General features: G+C 40.2%; 1 protein-coding gene across 2 annotated transcripts in view; it reads right to left on the reverse strand.

The window, feature by feature from the left end:
* Positions 1–20,649, reverse strand: part of adcy6a (adenylate cyclase 6a) — a 57,885-nt gene that overhangs the window by 20,169 nt on the left and 17,067 nt on the right. For both annotated transcript variants that reach the window (XM_080898967.1, XM_080898968.1), the window contains exon 4: positions 1,404–1,553. In XM_080898967.1, the coding sequence (XP_080755093.1) occupies positions 1,404–1,553 (150 nt within the window). The remainder of the gene's footprint in view (positions 1–1,403; positions 1,554–20,649) is intronic.

Consider the following 20,649-nt stretch of genomic DNA (forward strand, 5'->3'; position numbering starts at 1 on the left):
GTTTTTTCTGATTTGTCTAACAAGTGTTGTCAGTGCATCCAGAGCCTGATATGCTGCACTTTTCTGCGCCCCAGATGTTATCCTTAAACTATCAAAAATAAAAGGGTGCCCTTTCCTTTCATTATCATGAACATGTCGGCATTTTTCTTTCCATCGTTCACAGAGGAACATCCTGTCAGCAGCTGAAAATACTTATCCTATCCATTTGAGAGACAAAAATATGCTTTTTAGTCCTCTGGATTCAGTAGCATGAGCTAAAAACTACATTTGTTTGAGGAAGTTACTTATTTCATTAATTCAGTTTGTCTGTTGGCAGGAGAACACAAAGATTAATGGACAGATTTGCATTGAGTTTGCAAGTGAAATTTTTCCCAAGTTAGAAGCCTTAGACAGATATACATATATTTCTTTATATAGTTTTATATAAAGATGTCTTTTGTAGGACCCAGGATTCTGTCGGAGCACCACACAGGAAATGGATGTCGGCACTGAGCGTGTATTTATTGATACCCTGTTTTCTGGGTTGGTCTATTGATGCTGATCTCATATGCTTGTTGCTTCATTTTATGGACACTGTGCTGTGAGATGGTGCTAATTCTTGGGTTTAGAATAAAACAGCCACTAGAATGTACCGCTGTCATGCCTTTATAGTCTATTGCTTGTTATGCCTCTCTTCAGCCCTCCTCCATTGTTGATAAAGCCTTGGCTGGCTTAAGAGGGCCTCAACGTCCTGCTACATCTCATCATACTCTTCGCTCAAATGTTATTCATGCTATGAGCGAATTTAAAGCCATTTATTAATTTAAACATAACAACTGTTTCAAACAACTTTTGTGTCAATCTCTAGTTTTTGTTGCTGCTTCATACTGAACCACATATAGTTCACTTTAACTGACATACATCTTTACAAAAAGAAGAAATAAATGGACTGTGCAGGCCGTACGCTTTCAGAAAGAGTCAAAACATCACTGCTTTCAATAATGAAACTGTTTGAGTATGGTGGTGTTGGTGACGAGCCCTCCTCCACACCAAAAGAGCTCATCAACAGCCAAACCAGGAATCAGCAAAGGTTCACATGCAGGTATATGTACTCATAAATGTACTCGTGTACATCTGATGTTCTTTTTCCTGGAGGACGTGCTTGTGTAAGTGATATTGTTCCAAGTAAAATGAGGGTGTTATATAGAATGTAGATAAACTCCTGACAATAAAAACGAGTCAAAGGTGTTTCCAGCGTCTTGGAGAAAGCAACCACCATGAATTAGGAGTGTCGCTAAATGTTGCAACATCAAGATCAAAAAGTTATGTTCATTTCTAGTCATTAAACACTGACACTGCAGAGAGACTCTTTGTGTTCTGTTGCAAATAAGTGCTGGGAGATAGAATTGTGTGTGCAGGTTTACCTGTTGTTGATTCTCCCTCTGCAGATGAAGCCGGGCCTGAATGTATCCTCTGGTCTCCTGGAAGGCTTGTCTCTGGGAAACCTCGGCAGGGTAGTGGGTACAGATGCCAATGATGTTGGTGCACAGGAAGATCAGGACATTAGCACTCACCTGGAGAGAGTGAATGGGGGGGGGGGGGGGGGGAAGAGATTATAAAGCATTAGAAAAGAAGAAGGAAGAGGAATAATCAAACATGCACTAGCAACGCAGCTTTTACTGCTAGAAAACGGTCTGTATTAGGTACTTTAATCTTTGTAACAGTAGCGGCAGTGATGCAAACAGACTCAGAGATACAGGTGTTCAACTTCACTTCCTTCCATAAAAGGACACAAAACGATAACTGACGGCAGGGTTTGTGTTACACTCATTGTAAGGGTGAAACTACGACACAAGCGGTGTGAGTTTCATTCTGCTGTTTACCTTTTTTGTCATTCTGACATTTCAGTTCTCTGTTTGTCTCAAGAGACTCAAGACTGTTTGTGCATTAAGGCGCCTTTACACTGTGGGCCGTGTGTGAGAGGAACTTGGTAAAATATTCCATCGTCAGTCCAAAAATAAAAGTCCTAAATCACAGATGGCCGGTTTGAAGCTTTGCCGACCAAAATCGAGTCAAGACAGATGGTTTCCAGCAGGCTTCAGGAAGTAACAGAAACACTCACATCCTGTTAGAGCCAATGCTGATTTAATAAAATGCTGGCTGTTTTCTGTCAGCTATGGAGTCTGAAATAAACAGTAAAACAACAAATTAAAGTACTATAGAAGCAAATAATTCAAACAAAAAAAGCATGTTGTGTACTTTTGTCATGTTTGCTGCAGGACAGATAAAAACAGCAGGCCAAGTGCAACCACTTGTTGCACTTGGCAAAAACATTAACACATAGTTAAAAATCAAACGAAGCCAGAGCATCATGTTTCATTCTGGCTTCGCTTCACTAGCTACTTGTGCTTTTTAGAGTCATCTCTGACTTTACTTTACTTCACCCCTACACTCCTGTCCGAACTCTCAGGTCATGTGACCTAAGCAGAAGCTCAGGGGGGACAGAGCAGTCAATTGCTGCCCCGAGGTTATGGAATAAATTGCCTTTTTGCAGTTAGACGGTGACCAACCATGACCTACAACTTGTCTTAAAACACAATTATACTTCCTTAGTATTGAGCTACTGCAATATAGAGATCTTACTTCTTTTTAGTGGATGGTGGTTGTTTTTAATCTGCTGCGGTGTGGCATGTGATCTGCATGTGACTGATTGTCAGGGCTACACGTCCATACAGCTATTACTCTAAGATTCTTAGAAGTTCTTGTGCCCCTAAAGCCTCAGTAAAAACACCAACCTTCTTGTGATGGATGGTAAAATCCTCAATGTGTTTTGCAAGTAACAATAAACCGGTTGCCTCTGGGCGACCACTTTTTAGCTCAAATCAATTACACAGGTTTCCTGGTGGGACACAACCTGTCCCCTTGGTTGACCCCTTGGTTTGCCTGCACTAATTTTAGACAGACTGGTTGACTTTTTTTATTCCCAACATATGAATATAACAAAAATAACAAGATTGGCTAAGGGTTGAAATAATCAGTGTTTAGTTGATGACAATAGATTGCTTACACGATCACACAAAAACAATCTGAGTCCGTCTCTGTGCCTCATAGCTGGTGTATTCTGGTCCTATGTGAGAGCGAGATTTCAGAGAGCGTCATTTTGCAGTTGAATCGTCAGTCTGCAGCAACTACATCACTGTTTGTGGAGGAAGTTCAGAACTTCTGTTTCAGATGTTTAAGGTTCTGATTCGACTCTGAATGTAAGTACTTAAATCGAATTTCTGTGTATGTAGACGTTAACCGATTTGCTATTTTCACCAATCTGTCAGTTATTTGCAATATTATCACAAACAGATTGCATGTAACTACCAACTGAACCTCGTTCAATCACAAAATAATAGCAGATTGACTCCATCGTATCTTAGTCTTGACACATCAAAGTCCCTCTGAAGACAGCAGCTGACTGCAAGTTGCTGTAGACGTGCTCTTTAAAGACTCTTTAAAGGTGACAAGGTCACATATTAATGGTTGAAATAATTTTGGTTGTGTTGTGGTCTCCAAGCACCGTTTTCATTAGTGCGACTGTAGCATAAATAGATCACAAATGCTCATAGCGCAGATCACAGATGGAATATAGTCCATAAAATCTGTAATCTGTAACATAAATGCTCTGAGCAAATGCCTGCTGATTAGAGGTCTAAATGAAATCTAAGTGGTACTCTTCAACCTGCCCAATGGAAGCACACGTCTGTTTTTTTAACATAACGTTTGATCGACAGTTTATTTGGTTGCGAAATGATTGTGATCAAACTGCTACACAGCAACCACTCTGCAGGTAAACAGACTAGTATTACTGGAATAAAGGCATCATTATGCTGTTCCTGTATGTCCACATTTAAATGATGTTTCTTATAATCGTGAACAGACTATTTGTATAAGCCTTTGGATAGTCAAAATCCAATCTCTGTACAGATGCCTGGAAAAGTCATCGTCTGCCACCATGTAACATTTATTAATAAACAGAATAAACGTTACATGGTGCAAATTCAGACCGAATATGAACTAGGACTTAAACAGATTAGAAGACTGCTTCTTCTGAATATTTATATTCATTTCATATATATTTATTTTTAAATAATTTCTCCAAAACTAGTAACACACACACACACAACCCCGTTCAGCTATCTTAGTGAGGACCTTCATTGACATAATGGTTTCCCTAGCCCCTTACCCTAACCATTAAAAATGAATGCCTAACCCTAACCCTTACCCTATACCTAACCATAACCTAGATGTAACCCTGACACTAAAACCACATTTTGAGCCTCTAAAAGGCCTTCAAACTTGTGAGGACCGGTGAGTGCGTCCTCACAAGACAGCTAGACATGATTACACACACACACACACACACACACTTCCTGACAGGAAATGGTCCTGATTGTGGGATTTGTTGTCCCCTCTACCCCTCACAGCCCACTGACCACCTATTAATATTTGCAGCTTGGCTGTGTGCTGCTATCTTATTTTGAAGTGTTTGTGGTTTAAAGCGCTGCTGCCATGGGATAACCCCCAGTATCCAAAAATAATAATACAAATGTGCCCAAACGCATCATGGGGATTGCTGCTGACCCCACATAAGGCCACTTCCTTCAGAGATGTGCTCTTGTTTACAACTTAAACGTGACGCCTCTCACGGTAGAGGATACACTTAGACAGTAACAAAGGTTGTCTGTGCACCAGAAGGAAACCCAGAGATGATACATCCTGCATCAAATATCAACAGGAGCAAAGAAACAGATTTCAGGCCTGTAAAGTGGAAACTTCAATCCAAAATATTTTGTCTGTGTTACGGAGCGGTTTTTAACACGGAAATCTGCTTTCCAGTCCTTCTGCTTAGTGTCTTTCTGTCACCAAGTGTATCACACACTGACATCTTCTGGGTGGAAATGGAAATACACAGAGATACTTTGTGCTTCAGGTAATGCTTTAAACATACCTTAGAAACAAAAAAACAGGCAAAACAAGACCATGAAAGAGCAAAGACAGCACTTTTCTTCAACTATGTAATAGTTATTTTACACTTACTTTGACCCTGTTCTTTATTTTATCTATGCAAACACATAAAAGATTCCTTATTAAAAGCTTGTTTAAAAACAAAACATAATAGAAGTCAGCAAACCTTTGTGCACTGTTAGGTATTTTTGGAAAACAGTTCAAGAATTTAGGCGCTCCTGAGTCCCGTGTTGTCATGGTCTCTGTTTTAATTGTTGGTTTAGTTGTTTCTTTGTGTTTTTATTTACTCCTGCCTTTTGTGTTGCTACCCCTCTGTCATTGACTTGAGTGTTTCAAGTCTCGGTGTTAGTCATTTTCCCTGCGAGAGGCTCGCGACCTGTTCGGGATTCACCCTGAACAGAGCCCTGAATTTGATAAGCAGAAGATGGATGGATGGATGGATGGATGGATATTTTTGTAAATGATGGAAACTGTAAAACCACAACAAGACATTTAGTGTTATAAAGTTAAGATAAGGGTTATAAGCCAGAAGCAGCCATTACTGAGGTTTGGAATGCTGACTTGGGGATCCAGAGACCTACCACCATGCTCTCTTAGACTAAAATTCATAAATACTATTGTGCTCAGTATAGTTGTTGATACTGACATCAGTACAGTCAGCTAAAATATTTTATATGCTGCAAGACCATCAGGAAATGATTTTCTGTTAGTGACATACAGAAAACAGGTTTCTGGACAGTGGTCAAGCTGTCACTAATAGATTGTTACAGCCTCCACGTCTCTAAAAACAAGACAGGCCCTGCAAAAACTGGAAAAAACATAACAAGATTTGGTTTAAAACCTATTTTTTCCAAACCCTGTGATGGACTAAACCAATTAATTATATTATGGTGAGAAAAATAAGAGCCAGAATTTGGATTTTATGTGATTTTATGTTCATATTATTGAAAGTAAATAGAGAGATTTTACATTACCTGACTTACAACAAGGCTAAGACTAGGTTAATGCTGTACAACGAGCACCTTAGGCCTGTCATAACACGTGGCTCGGTTTTGGAAATGCTGCTTCACAGCACGACGTGATTTAGAATTTGTTTGGTTACCGGACTCGGTAACCCAAAAGAGATTCTTAATCTCAAGACTTTCACTTGCTGGTTAAGTAAAGGTTAAAAGAGTCTGAAAACACATTTCTGCAAGAACTTGTTATCCTTTAATGTTAAGTAGTGCCTTTAGGGTGTCCGTTTAGCTCACTGAGTTGAGCAGGTGACCCATATGACGTAAGGCTTGGGTTTGAATCTGCCCCGAGGCCGTTTACTCTGTGCCTTCCCAGTTCTGCCTCCTCTCCACTGTCCTAACACAATAACGTCTAAAAGCCCCCCCAAAAAAAAGAACCTTTAAAGGTACAGCCAGATAGCTCAACCTTTGCAGCTTAATAGACTAGGGTCGTTCACATGTGGAAACGGTACTTTAAAGTTAATGCTGGGAATCTTCAATCTCGTTTTCCAAAATTATAACACATTTTTTAATCCCATTCTCAGACAGGATCGACTATTCCTCCTCATAAGTGGTTTTAATTTCTATCCTAATTTCTGAAGCGTCACTGACTTCTTTAAACATTCTGCACGTTATGTGTTTGTGCATTTCTTTTATTGCGGCTTTATGATTTGTTTACAATTTGATTTCTTTCTTTTTTTTTTTTTAATTTAATTTTTATTTAAGTGTACAAATTGAGAGTACTTGCTAAAAAACAGAACAGCCTGTCCCAACACTGATCAAAAGAATCATGCTTAAGTAGAGAGTTTGCATGATTAAATATATATATATAAATATATATATTGCAGCTGGAAAGTAATTCTAAGAATAGCAGCAGAGGATTAAGGTAAGCCAAGGTGACATAGTTTACAGAGCATCACAGACATGAGAATAGAAGCAGATGGGTAATGGGGACAGGAGTTTAAAAAGAAAGTAAACACGGGGCAGGGCAAAACAAAACAAAACAAACAAAAAAAGAGAAAGAAAGAAAGCACATAATGGATAACGCAGATAAAACTGAAGAATGACAGATGTTGAGGGGAGGAAGGAAATTAGTGGTTAAAACAGAAGCGGCATGAGGAAGGAAAAAGACAATGTGTGGATGACAGGAATAAGAAGCGTCCCAGTAAGAGAGGGAGGGAGGGAGAGGACAGATATGGGCCACAGTGACATTAGGCAGATGGCTCAGAGCGCTCAGCTCTGTTTACATTACTCTCACTGTTCAAGCAAAAACAGGCATGAGACAAAAGTGAAACCTGCAGCACGATGCATGTCTGCAGGTGAGAGCGGCCCGTCGGTCTGAACGTGGGTGCAGCTGAGACTACATGCGAGTGGGTCTTCTTTCCAATATTTAATGAGCTGCAGTATTTATCTGTTGAGATCCATTTAACGTCCGCATCGCACTCCAAGCGTCTGAGCGTGCAGCCTTCAAACTAATTGCTTGCTTTTCTCAAGAGGGCACAGGCTAGTGCGTTTACAGAGTACACAGTAAAGACCTGTGTTTACGCAACAGCACTCCACCTCTTTAGCAGCTCTGCTTGGCAGCGTTTACCTGCTACCTGTAAAAGGCCACCACACCTGCTCGTGTCCTCTAAGTTCAACAACACCCTCATTTATCTAAGGGTGTCACTTTTCCCAGTTTAATCCGGCGCCATTATAATCTCGCCACTACGCATCAGCAGGTGAGATTCACGACTGGACTGAATTACCAGCTCGGCTTACAGCCCACTATAAACGTTATATTCGGTTTGCGAAGACCGAAATGTATCACGTCACTGGAATGTCATATAGTTTTGTTTTTGCCATAAAAGCAGTTGTCATTTTCCCGTGGGTGACATGATGGAAGCAGCCGGCCAGTCTGTGGAGAGGACCTCAGCCTAATCCCTGGATATCAAAATGGCATTATGTAAGAGCTGCTCAGATCTACACAGGAAAGCCAAAACAGCAGTAACACTGGCTATTCTACAGCATAGATTAAAATGCACTTAGTCACAGAAAGCCCCCATCAGCTTACAAAGAACACGAGGGTATAATCAATAAATGATTAGCATGACTGTATGGATGCATTGCTGAATCAATAACAACCTGAGTACAAAACAAGTAGGGTGTTGCTCTCATATTAACCTCCAGAGTTAATATGTAAATAAAAAAAAGACTGCATAATTATTTATCAGTAATAATCTAAATCTATTTAAAAAAATTTTTTTAATTATTATTATTATTAATAATAATAATTATTATTATATATTAAGTTTATATTTATTGATTATAAAAGTACATTTTTTGCTATGATAGAGGAGTGCTTAATTAAATAAATATCAAATATGGCTATGAAATTTTGGAAAAATGCAGAAAACAGTGCAATATTAAAGAACAACAATATTAAAGATCTACTGATGTCAGAACATCTGTAAAAACTAATGCTCTTAAGTTTGAAAAATTCTCTCATGTAAACATCAAATGGCTTCAGCTAAGAGTTGGACCTATAAAGAAAGACTTTCATCTTTTAAAAAATAAGCTTAAATTCACTTATATTGAAAAAAGAAAGACAAAATGTAAAAGTGAATATGGTTACAAACCTCATTAATTACTAAAGAAAAGTAAGAATAGCTGTCTCTGCTAAGATGATGGCTCATAATTATGATTAAAATTAGCTGCACTAAGCATTTCAACTGCAGCCTCTCAGCAAGGGATTAAAGTCCGTAGGAGTCGTCCTCTGGGGATCACGAATGTTTGTACAAAATGTCATGGAAATCCATTGAAAAGCTGCTCGCATTTCCGTCCCCAGAGCCACACAGCCAGCAAGGCTAAAATTAAACACACACACACTAAACAAACAAAGTGCTACATTTGTGTCTTCACTTGTTCTGTATGTGTAAGCATTTGTCACAACAGCAACGCTACACCTTTTCTTCTCCTCCAATCAAAGCGAAGCTCCAAAGCTGCCAGACGAGCAAGCGAGAATAAGAGGACGGGGGGGGGGGGGGGGGGGGGGGGGGGGTTAATGGAATATCCAGAAAATGTATTTATAATTTCTCTCATCCTTTTATGATGGGTTCAGCACGGCGGCCATTTACTTTAAAAGGAAGTCTGCGGTCCTGGCAGCGAGCCTATAAACATTGACTTTTAAGGCCATCGGGCCCCTTTTCAGACTGACAAAGAGTGTTCTTTAAAGAGGAGAGAGAAATGCGTGACAATACGGACAAATGACATGTTTGAAAGTGTCCAATGAGACTAAAACAAATTTAGTGCAACAGAACGGCATTATTTAAAACAGAAATATTTTTACATTAGCAATTGATCACACGGTTTCAAATCCAGGGAAAGGGATCTCTTGTAGCTGCTCAGCTGCACACACATCTCTACGAGGGATTTAAATGTTTTTTTTAGCTTCAACTTTGGTTTACTTCACTGTAGCAGGAAGCTGTTATTAATGAAAAATACTTTAAATCCACAAATTAGAAAGTTAAAGAATAGCTCATGAGTATGGGGGAGTATTTACCCTTTAAAAGCCTGATAAAATTCCTCAAGAGGCGGCGAAGAACAGAAAAAGAAAACAGAGCAAGGGTCCTTGAACTTTCGATGCCAAATAAAAAGGAACCACACAGGAAAGACGCACAAGTCAAACACATTTAGTGAGTGTTTGTTATGTGTCGGTTAAACGATGGTGGTTTGTGTCATTTTTATGCTGGTTTATAGTATTTTAACCTTTGCCGAGGCGACTGTAACAATTCAACAATTCATTCGTCTGTGTTAAGAAGTTTTAGTCTGATTAAAAAATATTTAGAAAAGTGAAATGAACTGTGGATGAATGAAATGTGCAGCAGAGCCTTCCCTCCTTGTCATTCAAGGGCCCCTTAAAATGTTACCAGGAGATTCCAGGATTTTTTTTATTTTTTTTATGGGGTGACACAGGGGACACCCAGAACAAGGCGAGGGGGGAGGGATACTCCACTGGGACATATTATCCCTACAGAGCACTTCACTCTCAGTCACTCTCAGAGATTGCGGGGTCACTTCTGGTTCCTAGCTTACAAAAGCAGAACGGGAGGCAAAGCCTTCAGCTATCAGGCTCCTCTCCAGTGGAACCAGTTCCCAGTTTGGATTCAGAGGACAGACACACTGCCTAGTTTTAAAACAGACCTCAAATCTTTCCTTTTTGATAAAGCTTATAGTCAGAGCTGGATCAGGGGAACATGAATTATTCCTTACTTATGCTGCTTTTGGCTCGGACACTTAAAATTTATTTTCCACTTCCATCTTTTATGCATTTCCGTGCATGAAGTTTTGTATTCCCTCTCCCATAGTTTGTTTTTTGTCCTTGTCTATCTATACTCCCCTCCCCCTTCCTGTAATAAGGGTGTTCTTCCTTCCCACTGTTACCAAGTGCTACCATAGGGGTTCATTTATTCTCGAGAACAAGAAAGCGCTCTGAGGTAACTTCTGTTATAAATCAGCACTATATTGATAAAACTGAATGGAAATTAACTGAATTACAAAGCTAGGGAGCTTTATCCATAATAATAAAGCATTTATTAGTAGAATTTGTTTTTTAAAACTGACAAAAAAGAACCCCAAAAAGTTGATTCTGTTCATCAGCTTTTTGGGTTTTATTTTACCTGGATGATTGAGCGTGCATCAAGACAAGATATAAATCCCATGGAGGTTCAGACTTAGTGGAGTAGAAGCAGAAAGTCAGATAACATAGAAATACTAGTAAGCAGTATTTCTACAAGTACAAATATTTCCGTAAGGTACTAAGTTACTACTAGCTGAACGACACTAGAGGGCTATGAGATTTTGAGGGGGGAGAGAGCAGTTCCACGCCATTCCCACCGTCTTAACATGCACCTGCCTTCAAACAGGGTGGACTTTGATTTTTTTTTTAAATGGAAATATAAGACGTATAAGAAAAGATGAGGGTGATAACAGGTTTGGCAGAAACTGTTTTTACTGTTGACTCAGAAAAATCCAGTATTTGTAGTGCAAATTTAAAGGCCAAGAACAAAGAAAAAGTGCTGCGCAGATAAAGGAATTAAATTACTTAACACTTCACTCCTGCACAGACAGTTCAGTGAGGCTGATATCTGGCACTCACAAGCCAGTTTCATTACAAACCACACCCCCGCCTCAAAGCAACTAAGGTTACAGTGCAAAGTCCAAGCGTCTCTTTCTTTTCTTCTCGGTATGCTCACATGGCGCAGCAGTAGGTGACCTGCCACCCCCTCCTTTAATCCCCCATCCTGCTCCCCATCCTTCTTAACAATACTCAGCCCACACCCAACCCGGTGCACAACAAGGCGTTTGTGTGCATGAGTGTACAAAACTATCAGATCACGGATGACCTTAACTAAATTTCCCACTGACACACGATATTACTGCTACACCACTTTATTTATCCAGACCTCTTTAAGTGACAAGTCAGTTGACAAAAGGCAGTGAAATGAAACAGAGCACCAAAGGCTCTCTCGCTCTCTCTCTCAGGATGTGAAAATTACACCTTAAATCCATTTAGACTGGCTGTAAGCAAGAAAATATGACGTGTTTCATCTTTTTAACCGAGATGGTCAGATTGGAAACAAGCTTTGCTGTGACGTCCATACAGGTATTATGTTCGGTCTCGTGACTTAACGTTCAGGTAAAAAGAGCTCATTGTTGGCCTTGTTCTACGTGGAAGACAGAGACCTGATGATTTTCAAATCAAATTCAAATTCAAATTTTATTTGTCACGTACACAGTCATACACAGTACGATATGTAGTGAAATGCTTGGACAACTGCTCGTGACCTAAAGAAAACAAAAAAGGAAAAGGCTATGAATAAGATAGGAAATAAATATGAAAAATTAAAAAGGGTAAATTTAACTAGGAAGGAATAGAATATAAATTAAGGTTAAAAATGAAATAACTGTACAACACAAATTAGAATGAAGGGTAAATTTAACTGGGAAGAATAAGATAAAGATAAATATATAAATTAAAGTTGAAAATAAAATAACTGTACAACAAAATACACAATACACAATATAGAACTATATAAGAATGTATGAAGAAAGATTTTTGCATATATCTCGATGTTGTTCAGGCATCCTCTCCTTCCCCCTCTCGCTCTTCCTCAGCGTGAGCTTCTCTCTCAGTCTTGTGAAAGGTTCTGTTTAGTGCTGGCCCGAAACTTACACCCACGGAGGCTGTGAATTATCAGAGATGGCAACGGAGCCTTCACTTAGCAACTATCACCCACATTCCTCAGCCTCACTCCAATGACCTGCAGTCCCGTCCCCCCCCAGATTCAGGGAGGGTGCAGAGTGGGGGACCAGCCGAGGAGGGGGAGGTAATGTGTGCGAGGCTTGGCTGGTGTCTTTGTCAACATACCAAAGTCAGAGGAACATATTGCATTTTCAGGATGCCCTGGCCCTGATTTCCCTCCTATGAGCAACTCTTCATCAATATATATATATATTTATATATTTTTTAACTCACCAAGTCATTGAGAAGCTGCTAAAAGTTCACTTAGAGATTAAAAATGTTCAAGATGAATACATTCGATCGACGCACCTTTCAGATTTTTTGTTTCTTAGGTTATGCATTAACAAGCTTGTATTAAAGTAAGATTCTTAATGCAAAATGAAATAAATGGGACACCGTTCCTCTCTATCGGAATCATCTTTTGCATTTGGTTTATAAACCGTCATAATTTTTTATTTTAGCACTTCATTGCTATTCATTTCATCTCCGTTGTGTTATGTGCTCAGCAGTCACTTAGTTGTGCCAAGAAAATTTTCCCCACAGCATTACATCATCACCTCCAATAGCATTAACCGTTGATACCCTGCATTTTCTAATTGAGAGTGGAACATATACATACATAGTGTTAACTGTTTATTTAGTCTAAGCCAAAAGTTTGAAACTCTGAGAGCATTTTAACCTTCTTACTGACAGACATCACCCACGGCCTGCCACACTACACCAAAGTAACAGATGAAGCATTAACTGACACCATTACATTAAAAAAGTTCCTGTTTTTTCACAGTAGATTATCATTATTGACTAAATCAATAAACTAAAACGAAATAATAAGCAATTCATTTAAGTATCTAATGGTCTGCTAACTCTTAATTGTGTCTAGCTTATAATCAGACATTCGAGTGAACAAACACACAGCTTAAACTTTTCCAACATGTACAGAAAAATTAAGCCCAAGCATCTGTCCGTGAGAGTGGCTTCGCAAAATGTCAATTAATCGACGAACTCTCTCGACGTCGCTTCACCTCAAAGAGCTTGGTGTTGTCCCGAAATACACTGAGAGCATTTCAAGGAGACAAGGAAAAAAAATTATTTACCCAGAGCGAAAACTGCGCGACAAACAAGATTCTGAATTTATTTATTAAGACTTTCTCCCAGAGGGAGTGGTGAACGATGGGATATTATTGTGGAAACGATCCCAGCAAGAGTGCAAGTCATAGGCTATCAGCCTTTGAGAAGCATCTGGAAGTCCTTAGAACATCTGTGTTAGATCAGGCTCTGCAAACCACACTCTCGCACCTCAAACACAATGACAGCGTTTCAGTCCCCACAAAACCTAAGAGTCTCTCCCGTAGGTTGACTCTTATCTTTCCTCGAGTGGGCAGATTATTTATTTCCATATTCTTTCATTTCATTTATTTATTTATTTTTCCCGCCTGCTCTGACTCGCGTTCGCTGTCACTTTCAGCCTTTGTGAAAGAGTCTGTGTGTGTTTGGTGCCAGGCAGCTGCTGGGTTTGTGTACTCAGCCTGAGCCTCATGTCTACACGCAGCTCACACTGCCCTTATCTGAAATGACCAGAAACACATCAACAGATAAATATTCAAGACCCGCCTGCTCATTCTGCTCCCTGGCTCGGCCGGGTGGTCTACGAGCGGAGCGTCAGCCGCTGAGACACATTTAACATCTTTTTAAACAGTTTGGAGAGTGGTCACCCGTGCAGTCCCGTCGTGCCTGTAACTTGTCAGAAGCAGTAAAGTTGTGATGAACAGCAGAGCAGAGTTTCCCAGGAAATCCTTTTTTCCACGACACCTTTAATCAAACTGTTTAAAACACAGTTTCCAAATTCTGTCATCCTGTCTGTCTAAAACTGACAAGAATCAGCGTCATTTAAACAGAAATAGCACTTTCTCGTGCAAATACGGTTCTGTTTGCTGATAATAAAAGTACAATGTGAGCACTTTGCATACTCGTCAACAAAACATTTACCAGCTACAAAAGATTTTCAAAAAGTCATCCACTCTCTTCTGTTTGTCCGTTTCTATCCAAGAAACAAAAACAGATCTGATTAATTTTTTTAATATAGTAATTCGCTTTGTGGGATTGCATAAAACAATGTCCTTCCATGAGTGGCCACGTTTACTCAGAAGTCATTTATGCAGATACCTTTCCACCAGGCAAGAATAAACCATTTATTCAGTATTTATTACTTGCAGCTTGCATTAGTTACTGGATGAAGTGGGTTTTTAGTATATTTACAGTCAAAGGAAGGACTTGCTGCAGTCCTATGAAAAACGACACCACATCTCACGACTTCATAGCTTGTAGAACCACCTTTAGCACCAGTAACTTCATATAATTGCCGTCTATATGGCTTCATCAGTCTCTCTTGTTGTGGAGGAATTTTGTTTTCCTGCATTTTACACTATACTACTTTACAATACAGCTTCAGTTCACTGAGGTTTGCGGGCATTCATTCATGCATAACTTTGGCACACAGAGGATTTCATGGTTGACTCAACGACTGCAAGGTGCCCAGGTCCTGTGGCCTGAAAAACAAGTCCACATCATCACCTCTTCCCCTCTGACTGACAGCTAGCTGTGTGAGGTGTTTGTGCTGACACGCTGTATTTTGTATTTTTGCCTTGCATTATTATTTACGGTGTTATTATTCTGGTCAAAGATCTCCACCTTGGGCTTGTCTGTCCAAAGGACAATTCTATAGAAATCTAGTGGGTTCAAAGCTGGGCAACATTGTGATAACACACACCTGAATGCTCCAGACCAATAAGACAGCTTTTATATAGGTGCTCACACTTGCTGATGATTAATTAATAAAGTGCAACAGATTAGCAGCACCTGGTTGCTATTTACCCACTTAATTCCCATGGAAGCAAAAAGGAAGTACTAAGTTTGAGAGTTATAAATGGGGGAAAAAAAGGAAAACCGATGGCTCATGTTATATCTGAATACTTTTACGCAACTGTTCCTGCTCTCAAAAGTAACTTATTTGCAAAGCCAGCAACAATATGTTTGCTTGTAACAAATATTGTTTTGAAGCTTGACTGCACTACCAGACCAACTCTTTCACTCACTCAGATGTCTATTAATAAATCTGCCTGCTGGTTTTAATGCATTAATGCCAAATCACAACAACAGTCGCCTCAAGGTGCTTAATATTGTAAGTTAGACCCTACAATAATACATACAGAGAAAAACCCAACAATCATATGACCCCATATGTGCAAGCACTTTGGCGACAGTGGGAAGGAAAAGCTCCCTTTTGACAGGAAGAAACCTCCGGCAGAACCAGGCTCAGGGAGGGGCGGGGCCATCTGCCACGACTGGTTGGGGTGAGAGAAGGAAGACAAGACAAAAGGCATACTGTGGGAGAGCCAGGGATTAATAACAGGTATGATTCAATTCAGAGAGGTCTATTAACACATAGTGAGTGAGAAAGATGACTGAAGAAGGAACACTCAACGCAAATACTCACGTGAATTTAATATGAAGCAACTTATTCTTACTGAGCATTTTAAAACTCCTTACCCATCAGTTTTTGTAAGCAGGGACAGAGACAAGCTGGGGGTCCTAACACTGAAAAACTATGCAACACACACATTTCCTTTGGCAACCAGGCGGGTGTGACTTCTGTGGAGAGAGTGCGACTTTTAAAAAAAAAAGAAAGAAAAAAACAAAAAAAGAAGAGGGTTCTGGCACTAGTGCTGCAAAAACCTTTTTAATTTACTGTATTTTGAGTGAACCCTCATCTGGGACTCTCCTCAGCTCTTGCTGGGACAGTGGCGCGGCTGCCCCTCTGTTGGTCTTCCATGGTCTCTTGTGTCTGGGGGCCTCTGGATGTCTGGAGTTTTGATCTCCTCCATACCTGCTTCACACCCCGGAGGACGGGGCTGTGGCCCCCCCACACTCCCTAGCAGATCGTTACATGGAGAAACCTTTGGACACACAGGTATGCACACGGGTGTTCACTGCTCGTAGACCCAAATTACACCTTTCTTGGCTGCTACTTCGAAGCACATCTGTCCTGCGTGCTGCACAACAACATTGAATATTTAGTATTTACTGCTGTTTACACTTAGCTAGATTAATGCGATGGTGTTGTGTTTAGTATGTTGCTTTGTTTTGGTTTTTTTTGTCTTTTTTTGCTTGTTTTCTATTCTTCTCTCAACAGGTGATCCAGGAGATTTTTATTTTTTTTCTCCCCCCCTTTCTCACTGTCCCTCTCCCCTTCTGTTTTTCCTTTCCTTCCTCTTTCTTTCTCCCTTTCCTATCTCTCACTCATGTCTGTCCCGTCTGTAACATCTGAAAATAAAATATAATAAATAATAAAAACAAAGATCGACCAAATGGACCAATACGGCAATGCCACGATGATCCATTTGGCAAAGTAAATCCATTGGGTATCCTTGTTGGTCTTCAGACAACAATTCTGATGGCTAAAGAACCAAATGGGACAGGCGGGAAAAAAAAAAAAAATTTACTGTATTTTAATGGCAACAAAATCTGCATAAGAAGAAAATCACACGATCATCAAGTTGTCTGGAATACGTGGGACACCCCGCAACGACGCAGGGCCCGGCAGACTGAGGAATAACTGCTGTGATAAAACAAAAAGCCTCATAGAGGAGTTACATCAGTATTAGAGGAACGTAAAGGAGATGCAATTAGCAATAAAGCCAATTATCGGCACCCAGAAAAGAAATCTGTATAAATAGCAGAACCGTACAAGGCCGACGTTTCAAGCAAGTGAACTTTCTTTAAAAGCTGTTTGTCTTTAAGGCCTAAAACACGCTCGCTGTTTCCACAGCAGTTGGGGTTACAAAGATGCACAGTCATAGCTGACCAGAGATAAGCTTCTCTGAACCAGACAACTGGCAAACAACATCCTGTGTATCCCTCCTCTCGACTCCCCACCACCTCCACTCATATGACCTCTTCCCTGTCATCGCCATGTTTAATTACGGACTGTCTCAATTCGACAGCAGGGGGGAGGAAAACAAAGCACAAATCTATCCGAGCAGCCGAACAGCATCGTGTCTAGAAAGCACAGACCCCCCTCCAATGGCTGCCCCCCCCACCCGAGCTTTGTGGTTCTCAGAAGGAGAGGTAAAAGGCAGAAATCAATTTTGACCTGATTTCTGAAATGGGTTTTTTTCTCCCATCTTCACTTGAGGCAACGGTTACCAAACTGGGTCTTGGCTGCTTGAGTCGTAGTTGTTTCCATGGCAACACTGGACCAACTCAACACGAGCACTGAGGGAGACACTTAGCGATGCTGTTTATTCCCCATCAGTCTCAGAAGTGATGCTAACTCCTTCCCCTGCACTCTTACTGGTCCACAGATTGGCATACTGGGAGGTGTTGGTGGTGTTACATGTGTGAGCATGTATGTGCATGTGTGTATGTGCGTAGTTAAGTTAATGCAGGCAGCTATGAAAAGTGCTAACATCTTTTGAGCTTTGACTACAGTGGCTTTATCTTAAAAATGCAATCATTTTTACTGGATTAGTAGCGTGGAGTACTAGTAAATAATTCTTAAATTATTGTTTAAATGTTACCCCCACAGACATACCAAAGAAAAAAAACAACAACTAGAATTTTATAATGACGTGCCGAAACAAAATTTACTACTAGGTACAGTTAGGTCTGAACACACAATCTTTGTGTCTGTCCAGCACAAGAGAGCATTTTTAAATGATTTAACGGCAGACTTTTAGCTTTAATTCCAACATTTTTGCATTTTTATACACAGGCAATCATTTTCAGAGCGTCAGAATTAACTGGGCAGTCTAGCATAATTTCAAATATAAGGATTGTTTTTAATTACTGGATGAAAATCCTCTGTAGTCAATGACTGCCTGAAGCCTAGAATCCAAGGATACTATCAAATGACGTATCCATTGAGTGTTCTGCTATACCTTTTTTGCAGCTGTCTTCAGTTTCTGCATGTTTGCAGGTTTCGCTGCATTCAGTTTTGTATTCGATAACTGAAAAGCGTGTTCTATTGGGTTGAGCTCAGGTGCTGACTTGGTCGTTGAAGAATATCCCATTTCTTTGCCTTGAGAAACTCTTCGATTGCTCTTGCAGTATATTTTGAATCATTATCTATTTCCATTGTGAGGAGAAGCTCACTTGTCTCAATCGGAGCGGAAAGAATAGCCCTGGACACTTCACAATTTATCCTGCTACTTCTATCAGTGGTCCATGCTATATAACTGCTTCTACCATGTTTGATGGGTAATGAGGTATGTTTTGGGTTATGACCTGTTTCTCTTCTAAGGTAACAAGTTAACCTTACTTTCACCTGTCCAAAACTGTGCACGCTCTTTTGTTTTCTGGTAAAGCCTACTCTGGCCTTCATATTCTTGGGTGTATCCAGTGGTTTGCACCTTCTTGTAAGCCCTTCTTGTCTCTTGAGTGTAGACCTTGACAATGACAAGCTTACCTCTCTGAGTGTTTTTGACTTGGTTAGATGTTGTGAAGCTACTTTTCTTAACCAAGGAAAGAATTCTGTCATCTTGTTAGGTCTTTTGGAACTTTTTTTGGGGGGGGGGGCTCAAGCTTTTATTATAGGAACAGGATGGTGAAACGAGTGATGGTGAAGCAGGGTGAAAGTGTGGGGAATGATGTGCAGGAAATGGTGAAAGGAACACTCAAACCCAGGCCCTGCAATTGCCTTCAGTACCAACATAACAAGACGAGCTACTATATGGCTCTACCAGTGTTTCCTCTTTTTAGGAATGATTGTTGATTTGGCCACTCCTGAAATTCCTATCTCCCTTATCAGTTTGTTTTGCTATATAAGCCTAATAATAGCTATCCTGACTTGCACTGGCAATCTCTTTAGGCATCATATTTAAAATGACAGTGAAAAGCTATAAAATGCAAATTCAACACTCCAAATCAACCAAATATCCAACTACTTTTGAGCCACTGAAAACTGGTGACTGTGTATAAAACATGGTTGTAATTCCTAAACAATTCATGTAAAATGTTCACAAAACCCCTGAAATTAAAGGTGAACGTCTGCATTTCTGTCACATATCAATTATTTGATTTGGTCTACAGTAGCAAAACTACAAAAACTCTTTGTCCAACAAAAAATGGAACTGTGGAACTGTGCCATACTAAGCACTAAATAACTGTATTTGATCATTTTCCAAAGTCAAAAATAAATTTCCCTCCAAATTCTCTTCACTGTGTGTTTTCTGTGCGTGTCCCATCCTGGTTGTGAGCCTAGCGTACATGTGACAGGTAGCCTCGTTAAAATGCTGCTGCCGAGTTAAACACACAAATTATTTATCAAGGAGGCTGTGGAAGGATTACGTGCAGAGAATATCAGATTCTGCTCCGTTCCTCTTTCCCTTATTCTATAGCTGCGGCTAGGGCTGAACGATATATCTCATTTGCGATAATATCGCGACATGATCAAGTGCAATTTTCTAACCGCAAAGGCTGCGATTATACTCTGGACATGTCCAAATTCATGGGCTGCATCCTCCTGAGGCCGCATTTGTAGACCGATTACGTCACAGCGACGCGCCGAAGGCTGTCCAAATTACTACCATATCCCAGAATTCATAGCGCGGCCCAGCCAAACTCCAGTTTCCAGCAATGGCGGCCGCTACTAAGTTTTAAAATTACTCATACTAATCTTTCAGGGTCACAAAATAAACTTTTAACATATTTTCAGGCGAGAAAGTAGTTGTGTAAACATCAAATATCTGCTCGGTTTATCAAGATATCCCATATTTGCAAAAGTGCTTCGACGTTTTCAGAGGCGTCTGCTACCCACCAGCTCGACAGCTAGCCGGGAGCTCGAGGGTTACTGATGCGGCCGAGAACGGCACAACTCCCGGCACATCATTTTCAGATCACCGCGGAGTTTCGCTGCTCGGGTTAAACGTAATATATAAGTCACTTAGACAACCTAAAAATGTTATTGTTGGGCTTTTTTCAGTGTTTTGTTTGTTCGTGAGTAAATCGGTTTGGCTGAGATTAAAGTTATTAGATTAGATAAAATAAAACTTTATTAATCCCCCGGGTGGGTTCCTCCTTGGTTTTCACACAGCTGACTAAACGTCAAACAGAAAACTTATTAAACAGAAGTATGAGACAGTCGAGAATTTACACCAGTGTCTGGTTATATTTTAGATAGCAAGAAGCAGACGGCCGAGTTTATTAAACTCCACCTGTCATGCGGCGGCTGTGTGAAGGCAAGAGAGGACCCAAATGCACGGCTCTAGACACACGGGGATGAACTCAAAGGCCGGTCTTTATTAACAGGAACATAAGAAGTCATATAAAACTATACTGGGAGCAACTAAAAGCTGAGGCGCTGGGAAGACACGGAAAATGCACACA

This window comes from Rhamphochromis sp. 'chilingali', assembly GCF_963969265.1.
Source record: "Rhamphochromis sp. 'chilingali' genome assembly, chromosome: 12".
Taxonomy (NCBI): domain Eukaryota; kingdom Metazoa; phylum Chordata; class Actinopteri; order Cichliformes; family Cichlidae; genus Rhamphochromis; species Rhamphochromis sp. 'chilingali'.